This window comes from Hippichthys cyanospilos, chromosome 10 (assembly GCF_059441005.1).
Source record: "Hippichthys cyanospilos isolate Australia breed blue-spotted pipefish chromosome 10, RoL_Hcya_1.0, whole genome shotgun sequence".
NCBI lineage: Eukaryota > Metazoa > Chordata > Actinopteri > Syngnathiformes > Syngnathidae > Hippichthys > Hippichthys cyanospilos.
The window spans coordinates 960,855-970,000 of record NC_142378.1 but is presented as its reverse complement, the minus strand read 5'-3'; the positions used below and the strand labels follow the sequence as shown (position 1 = coordinate 970,000).

Sequence of the window (9,146 nt, the reverse complement as noted above, 5' to 3'; positions counted from 1 at the left end):
GATAACCGACACGCTAGGCAAGTGGACACCGGCGGATACCGAACACGGACGCTTGCATTATTCATACAAGGCGACGAAGAAAATGAAATGCAAATGTAGATAGCGAGAGCAGCGCGGCGGTGGCCAAATCACGCACCCGCAAAAGAAAGCAGAGCCTTTTGATTTCATGCAAACAGCTGTTGCACTGCAGGGTAGTTGTCTTCGCTTTATTATTCATATTAATGTTAATACGGAAGGCCGCTGCAGCTAAACAATTTCGTGTCAAAAGTGAAGTTGAAGTTTCAGAATGAGTTCCTTTGGTTTAAAGTGAAAGTTGTTTTGTTAAATTTTTGAAAACTTTATTTTTCCACGCGGGCAATTCATTGGTATGTAATCAAAGGCTGATGATTTTTTTTTAATTCTATTGTCATTTTAAACCTTGACAATTTGAAAACTATCCAAATTTTGCAGAAATGGCAGAAAGCTGATGGGAGGTTTGGGGAGAAGGTCATTTTGTCAGTTATGAATGTTAAGTTCACCTTAAAATGTATTTCAAAACAGTGTATTGTTGTCTCAATAATTTTCAATTTTATTTTTTAATCAAAGCTGCTTTAAATAAACGTTAATGTTATTAAAATCGATTAAGAATCGTAATTGTCTAGAATGTTTGCGGAGGAAAAAAATCCGGGGGGTTTTGGCGCCATATTGCCCCACCCTAAATATACAGTAAGTATTGAATCTTATTGTAATCAACATGTTGAAAAAAAAAAAAAATGGAGTGCATTCAAGATTTCCAAACAGGAAACGACTAAAATGTTAAGTTGGGAAGATGAACACAAAAAAATGATGTTGAACAAATGTGGCTTAAGGACACAAACCAATCAAATTTGAAGTTGGGATTTTGATATATAAATTTTACGTTTTGCCAACGTGAAAATGAGCTTTAACGCATTTTCAACAAACACAAACAAGTTTACAGAGCTAATTGTCCATTGTATTATTCGTCAACTTTATATTATGGATTTGTGTTCACTGTAATTGCCTTTTTTTTTTTTGTCCACATCTTTTGACTTTACTAAGTTCTAGTGTCCTCAGCAGGGGACATCCTGGCCCTTCCAATGATGCCTCATGTTTGGCAGGGACAAATTGGACAAAAGTGGACACAAAAGAATCGGCTGGGTCTCAGGAAAAGAGGAGGAAAAACAACAACAAATTATTTTTTGGAGCGAACAAAAGTACACTAAAAAAAATGTTGGCTTGTTGCCAAGTACTTCATTTGATTTATTCAAGCGGTTGCAGGAAATTAAAGCGCCTGAATTCTGATGCATTTCTTTAAGTGGACTATACATCTGCTTAAAAATATACATAGATCCAGAATTTCTTGTGTGCAACCCCCGGATGAAATAAAATTACATAAAATCAACACCTTTTTTGTTCAGTGCTGAAATGGTTGCCCTAAATGTCAAAATTAGTCTCATTTTAATCGCGATCACGATATTGGCTGCCACGATTAATTAAGCTGGTCCTCGGCGATATCGACATTTAAAAAGTCGAGCGCTTCTTTTTTTTTTTTTTTTTTTTTTTTTTTACGACAAGTCAAATCAAGCACTTTGCAGTCCTACCACTAGGGGGCATTTCAATATTGAGCAAAATAATCGTGATTATTATTTTGGCCGTAATCGTGCAGCCCTACCCCGCAGTATTGACAGTGTAAATACTTTCACACGAATCATTTTTATTGCGCAAAACAGTACGATCCACAACACAATTAGGTTCGTCCTTTCAAAAACGATTGGATGTGACAGCCCCTCGTGTTATTGATTATCAAGCAAAAGGGATCGGATTCAAGTCACGTCTTTTATCGTCGGTTGGTGTCAACATCATGCAATCCGTGATGCATTTGAGGACGTGCGGGAATACACGACAAAAACGGGGCTCTGAAAAAGTCTGCAAAATGGCTTGGGACTCAAATTGAAAGTCAAGCAAGGCAACTCCTGCAGACTTGTTGCCGGATCCACAATATCCTCCGGCCCGACCCGCATGCGCGGGCTTACCTGTCATGTGACTCAACGCCGTCGAGTTTGCGTTAAGCCCGTCTCCACACGCAAGAAACCAAATTCACCAATGGTTGAATCGGCCTCTCGGGGCGCGGTGAGCGCATTAAGCCAAAAAGCGTGCATCTGCAGCATCTCCGGGCAAATATTGAGAAATATTTAACCACCTCCCAATCGCATCTGCCCCCTTTGCTGCCGATTGCGGAGATGGTGCCAAACCGCGAATGAATTGCGCCTACCAGGAATATGGAAAGCTTCTGCTTTTCATGGCCGGGGACACTTTTACGGCTTGGCTACCTGCTCGTTTGCTTAACAGGAAAATGGGCATGTCAAAACGCTCTCGCAGATTCAAGGAGTAGATTTACACTTTCCGCGGTTAGAGATGCATATAAACAGCGTTCGGCACATCGCATTTCTTATTAAATGGGAGTTTTATGGCACTGACATTTTTAACCAGGAAGTAAAACGTCTTGTTGTCGGGCCGTGCGGCTCACCTCGTAGCTGCCACGATACATCCATCCAGCCGTCATCTTGACCGATTATCCTCGCGAGGGTCGGCGAGTGAATGACTGAAACAAAATCAGGCATTTTACAGACATTTAGCTGAGGTTACAGGAGTTTGTTATTTTTATTTTACATTTTCAGTCATCCGGGCATCATTTACAAGTCCAGTTTTAGTTTAGTTTAGTTTAAGGTCATGCGAAGTACTTCTTGCATGTTTTGCACACTAGCTAATTAGAGTTTCAAGAGGAAGTGATAAGCATTTTTTTACAGCGGCCCAAAGTTGTATGTATGTGGTTTTATGTGACTTTGTGCAATGTTAGCCGTAGCTAATGCCAGTTTTACGTTTGTTAGTTCTACAGTGTGTACTGTTGGTGGGAAGTGTTGATGAAGCATGTAAAGTGCAAGAACTACAGTGAACATCAGTGCAAAGGACTGCACAGAATGGTAGCACTATTATTAGAAAATAACATTCAAATAAAACATTGGGTACCCTGTCCGTCACTTGCTCAGATGCGAGTTGTTCACCAGAATAGTTTGGCAAAGAGCTTTGCTATGGCTTGCAACATTTGTGTTTTTGTTGCTATAGTTACTGTATTTGTGGCTGCAGTCACAGCTGAATGCTTTGCATTTATTTCATAGGCCAAAATTGTGCTGCTTGTCATGCATTTCACTCTACCTTTACCAAAGTTGCCGTCTAAAAGTTAAATTTACCATTTGTCAGACAGACGACTCTCGTATGCTCTTCCATTGCCATGCCTTCCTTGTGCCCTCCCACCCACAACAGAAGCCTATCAGGTTACACCAAACACAGTAACAGCCAATCGTTTTCCACTGCGGCGTGTGAGCGACCTGTTTTCAAATCCCCGACAAGTACAAGCAGCCCGGTGCATGAAAACGGATCGAATCCTCATACAGAAAAGCACAAACATTGAACTGAAAAAAGCCACCCTTACGATGCGGATGACATCGCACGACCTTCGGTTCATGCAGCCATTACGCGTCAGAAATTTTCACCAGCAACTATCAGCTCAGTGTTCATGCATGCATGCCTTGAACGAAATCAAAAGTCAAGTGGACGATTCAGCTAGCGCAGCTTGAGGAGATATCGCACGGCGGAAACATTCAAATGTTTGGAATCACGCAAGAAAAATGGTGCGCCTTGCGGTCGACAGCCTGCAAATCGTTCTCGAAGCTGTTTTGTAGTTTATTCCTCTGCGTCACATCTGCCAGACGGGACGTTGGAAAAGCTTGTTGTGGATAGATGTTGTCTCTGGTTCCCATTTGTGGCAAATTGTATTTATGTGCTGGACAGGTGTGTTAAATACATGCTGGAAGGTCGTCCTGACCCATGAGGTCCATTTGCCGCGGCACGCTGACAAACTGGGTCAGGATGCCCTGAACTGTGCATCTGCACACACATGTGAATGCCATTGGCTAGCGATCCCGCACTCTTGTCCCAAAGTTGGGTGGGATAGATATCAGCTCAACCGCACTTTTTCTATTGAAAATGCTATAAAGTGGTCAATGATTTACCAAGACAAGCGCCTAAGTGGTAATGAAGTCAAAATGGCGTTCCCCTTTGTGGCTTTTTTTTTCCTGGCGTTTACTGCATAAAAGCTATTTATCTTGAATTTATTCACACTGGAGTGTGGACAGAAGATATGGTTTTGTTTAGTTAACCGTCTTCTTGGCAGCTTTAATGATGTAATGCTGCCTTTTTGACCTAAACCCTCAGAGGTTCCACATTTTCAGTTCCACCACTTTCTATTAACCCAGAACGAATGTCAAAATAGCCATGTTGACAAACTGGTGGGCGGAGTTCATGTTTAGTGGGCGGAGTGAAACATTTGGCCCGATTCACACAGTGAGCCACGCCTCAAACTGCGCTGTGTAGCCAGGATTACTCGCTCAAATTAGCTTCATTTTGATCCTGATGTTTTTCTATATCGCATGACTTAATTCCCAGATGATATCAAAATTTCTATTATTTTTAACTGCGGTTATACTCTAAATATGGTAAGCTTTTTTTTAGTTCCCTTGGTTGGGGTCAGTTTGAGTAGTTTTCCACATCTTGTTGGATCAAAATCTTGAGCTGACATGATGCGTGGCGCGGTTGGCCAATGGGAATTCGGCCAGACCATTTCAACACTTCCTAATGAGCCGACCGAAGGTGAAAAAAGTAAGCTGAAGACCACGCCTAAATGAAAAATGACCTAAGTCTTCATTAGCCAGCAGAAAGTAAACAGCGCCTCCGTTGGTTGCGGCTCTTTTGTTTGCTTCCAGACATGATTAATCAATCACACAATTTATTTAATCCATTTTATGCCTCTCTCTAAATTGGGAGTTCGGTCTTGCCGAAGCGTACGGGAAGTCAACTGACTTCCCCGCGGCAAATATTCAGAAAATATCCTCGGAGACTAGAACAGACGAAACTGGGGAAAAATACACATTCTGGCTTTACTTTCGGAATCTTTGTTTTGTTTCTTTTTGCGGTCACATATGCAAAACCATCGAAGCTGAAAAGCACAGACAATATCATACCAGGACACTCAAAATGTTTTTCATCAAGCTGTTCAATAGCGTAACAAATACACACACACACACAAAAAACAAAACAAATCAGAAGGTAATCGCGCGGAACCGGTTGACATAAAAACATTGCGTAAAGTCAACAGTGACGACTAGCTGATGTCCCGGACGATTTTAATCTTGTTTATAAAACATCGTCTCGCTCCGCGCGCTGCAGTTGTGTTGCAGCTCCAGTTATCGGCTCTGATGCGAGGAAAATCTTTGATGTTCGTGTTTTCAAGCCCGTGTATCATGGAAATATGTGTTTTGGCAAGTAAATAAGTATAAATATGTTTGGTTTTGGCAAGTAAATAAGTATAAATACTTTGTTATTAAATTAAAGTCGATTTTCTAGGTCTTTTGCTGTTTTCGCCCCACTTTCAAAAAAGATCTGTGCTTTTTCCTTGCTCTGTCAAAAAAACGTCCCGTTATACTTTTCTGATTTAAAAAGGCAACCGTAAAGGGAAAAATTGTGATCGTTGAGATATTGGGGTCTGATCGGACGGAAAAACAGGGAGAGCAGCAAATCGTAGAACTTGAACCGTCCACGGTCTTATTTATCAGATGTTATCGAAGAATGATTGGTGCTAAATCTGCTGAGTCTTGTGCAAGCCCCCAAACCGCTGGCTTCTACAAAAATAATCAGCTCATTTGAAAAATCGAAAAAAATGGAAGCGTGTACTCGAGGCGTTGTCATTAGCTAATTCAGCCTGTTAGCAAAGTGCAAGCTAGCTCTTCAAGTTCAAAGAGGAAACTATTGCCTATAAAAGATTATCTTTAAGATATATATTTAAGCATGGAAATTGAGTCGGTGCTACAGTTCTCCTAAATTTTACACAGGTATCCACTTCAAGTTCAGCTTGTGAGCAATTTTTGTCTTTTGTGTGTGCAAAAAGGGGAGGGAAATGAAATTGCATGACAGCGCAAGTCAAAGAGGTGTGTTTATGATGTAACAATTATTTCACTAATACAGACCTTTACTCGCTTATTAAAGGCATCCATCACGTGGTAGGGTTGTAACGTGTGGGAGGAGATTGGACTCGTGTTGTTAAAATGACGCACCTTCTGATTGCCTTATGAGAGATTTCTTCAGCTACAGTACAATGCACACTTTTAAGGCCAGTTATCTTTTTTTGTTAGTTTTCATGGGTTTTCTGTTTGTTTTTCTTGCGTCTTCATGTGTATAAAATAGCACTGTTTATAATTAATGTGTGTATTACAGTAGCACAGTAGCACATTAAGTGTAACAACTGAACTACTTTAGCATGCTAGCATTTAGCTAGCAGACTTTTGGTGGTAAAATGTCATTCTGTTCTACTCATGGGTATATTAGCGATTCTGTTTTGTTATGAGGGTCAGTTTTATAGATAATATCTCTTGGGGATGCATACTTTGTTCCCTCAAATGTACAATACTATATACAGCTCCAATTTCTTGATAGCAAAACATGCGCTAAGGAGTACTTCTGAAAATGTGCTCAAATCTGTTGAATGTGTTTCAACTAAAGTAGGGAGGGGTAAAAACTGTTTAAGAAGGTTTTTGTTTTTATGGTCAGCTTTTATTGTTGATTGATTTGATCCAAAGTTTGGGGGTTAATAGTATGGGCTATTTACGCCAGCGGATGCTAGCGCTGAAAATGCTAAGCTGTGCTTTCAATAATACTGTTGGTGTGAAAAAAATCAGGCTTTGGCATGACCGTGTTTTCATGTGGTCTGACCAAGAAAAAAATGCTGATTTTCAACCACCCTAAGTCAGGGGTGAAGGAATTCAACTTGGAGCAGTATTATGTAAATTAGCCAGCTTGTGATGTTGCAATGCAGCATTCTCATACCCTCTGAAACTCATTCAATCGCAAAGACATATTTTTATGTTTTTTTCTTTTTTTTTTTTTTTTTAAGAGTCCAGACATACAATCCCAGATATCTATACTTTTTTAGAATTCTTTTGCGAAAGGAGGAACTAAAAAAAAGCCAGTATTAAATGTATTAAATACTATATTAATCGATTACCTTGTGTAATGAAGTACATGAGTGATCGATGGGATAATCAAGTACTAAAGGGATTACTTTTGGTACTTAAGTACTGAAGCAATGGATTACTTTAAAGTATTCATGTACTAAAGTCATTACTTTAGGTACAAAGGAACTGAAGTAATCAATTGCAAGTCCTATAAGTAATCAATTACTTTAAGGACTAAATTACTATTCAATTACTTTAGCACTTAGGTACATACAAGTAACGGATAACCTTTGTACTAGATTGCCTGACATAAAGCAATTACTTTAGTACTTAATTACCTGAAGTAGAGATGTTCAAACCTTTTCCACAAACAGAAAAAAATAAATAAATCAAAGACTGAAAGTGCCATTTCAATTTTTTTTTTTTCAAGTACACCAAAATCAATCATCGCATATCCTTGACTGATCCAAAAGTGAAGGAAACCATTTTGGTTTTAAAAGTTAATTATATATAATCAGCGCATGTCGTTACTAGTTTAGTTGTAAATAGAATTTTTCCTCGGCATAATTAGAAAAGCTCTACAGTACAATGAAAAGAACTTACTGGCAGCAAATTCAAATTTCAGGATATGTAAGGGGCTGCTTAAAAATGAACTGAAGGTCGCAAATGAAACCATATGGTCACCAATGACCCAGAGTAAGCAACTAAAGTAACCAATTTACTTTACTAAAGTAATTGATTAGCATAGTGCCTAATTAATTTTCTGACTTTCTTCACCTGAAAACTTGAGTGGCGAATACACGGTAGCGGGTGTGTGTTGACTCCTGCCTAACACGAGGTTGAACGTGATTGGTTGATCCTGCAGACGATTGTTTTTCTCTTCCGTTTTTGTCTTCCAGGCCACGCTAAGCCCAGCATCACCCCCGCGGGACCCCATCTGGTGGTCCCGCTCAACGCGCCCTTCGACCTGCGCTGCCAGGGCGAGAAGGAGGTGCAGTGGCACCGGGAGGAGCGGCCGAAGGTGCGGGGGGAGCGGCGGACGGAGGGCGCCTCGGCCTTGCACGTGGCGCGCGCCCTGCCCCTCCACATGGGCCGCTACGTCTGCCTGGAGAAGACCAGCGGAGAGAAGGCGTCCATATACATCTTTGTCAATGGTGAATGCGAAAAAAGAGGCCGCCTTAGCATTTTTCCTTTTTTTTGCCTCAAATAACAATTTTTCTTTCGTAAAGGATTTGATGAAATTCTATGATTTTATTTACGTCATATTTCAGTTTGGTTTATGGGTTGGGTGAACCCTCTCATGGCAGGTTTACAACAATGAAAGTATTTTTTGTAGCCATATTTTTACTCGCAAGTTAAAAAAAATAGTAATAAAGCTTAATATGAGGGTTGATTGGGTTCGATTTAGAATTGAAATCTGTCAGTCACGTTATAATTTCAATCATGTTTTTTGCTACGCATTATAACTTCAGCAAAGCAGTATGACATTTTTGTAAACTGTTTAACAAAAATAAAGATACATTTTATTGTCATAAAATGACCAGGTAGTAACCGGCGCATGCGTACATGCGTGGGCGTCCTCGTACGCGACGGCATTTGCGTGTTGGCCTGGTGCAGGTAGAGCGCAGGCATGACTGTGTTGACCTGCGCGTTGGCTTGGCCCGCAGCCATCGCTGCAGGATGATATCATGTGCTGCTTAGTCCCGTCAGAACACCATAAAAACCAAAAAGCTTTTTCATGAGCGAGGCCAAGACCACTGGCAACGCATGCCCCCCCAACAAAGTGTGTGTGTGTATATATATATATATATATATATATATATATATATATATATATATATACGTATGGCGGGCAATAAAAACATATGGTAATAAGGTAATGCATGCAAAACCCCAGGTAAAAACATTAAAATTGTATATACGTACATATTAAAAATCGGCAACAAAATAGTATAGTAATACTATATACATATACTCCCCCCGAGAAGTGGAGTGCACGGCGATCTAACGAGTCAATGAAACAAAAAAAAAAAGACGAGCGAAAAGAAGCAAAGCGGCATTCCAACACCGCCCTCGTTTGCC

The 9,146-nt window shown here is 40.3% G+C and overlaps 1 protein-coding gene across 2 annotated transcripts in view; it reads left to right on the top strand.

Moving 5' to 3' along the window:
• kita (KIT proto-oncogene, receptor tyrosine kinase a) overlaps positions 1-9,146 on the top strand; it is a 31,116-nt gene that overhangs the window by 678 nt on the left and 21,292 nt on the right. For both annotated transcript variants that reach the window (XM_088425008.1, XM_088425007.1), the window contains exon 2: positions 7,964-8,218. In XM_088425008.1, coding sequence (XP_088281134.1) covers positions 7,964-8,218 — 255 coding nt within the window. The remainder of the gene's footprint in view (positions 1-7,963; positions 8,219-9,146) is intronic.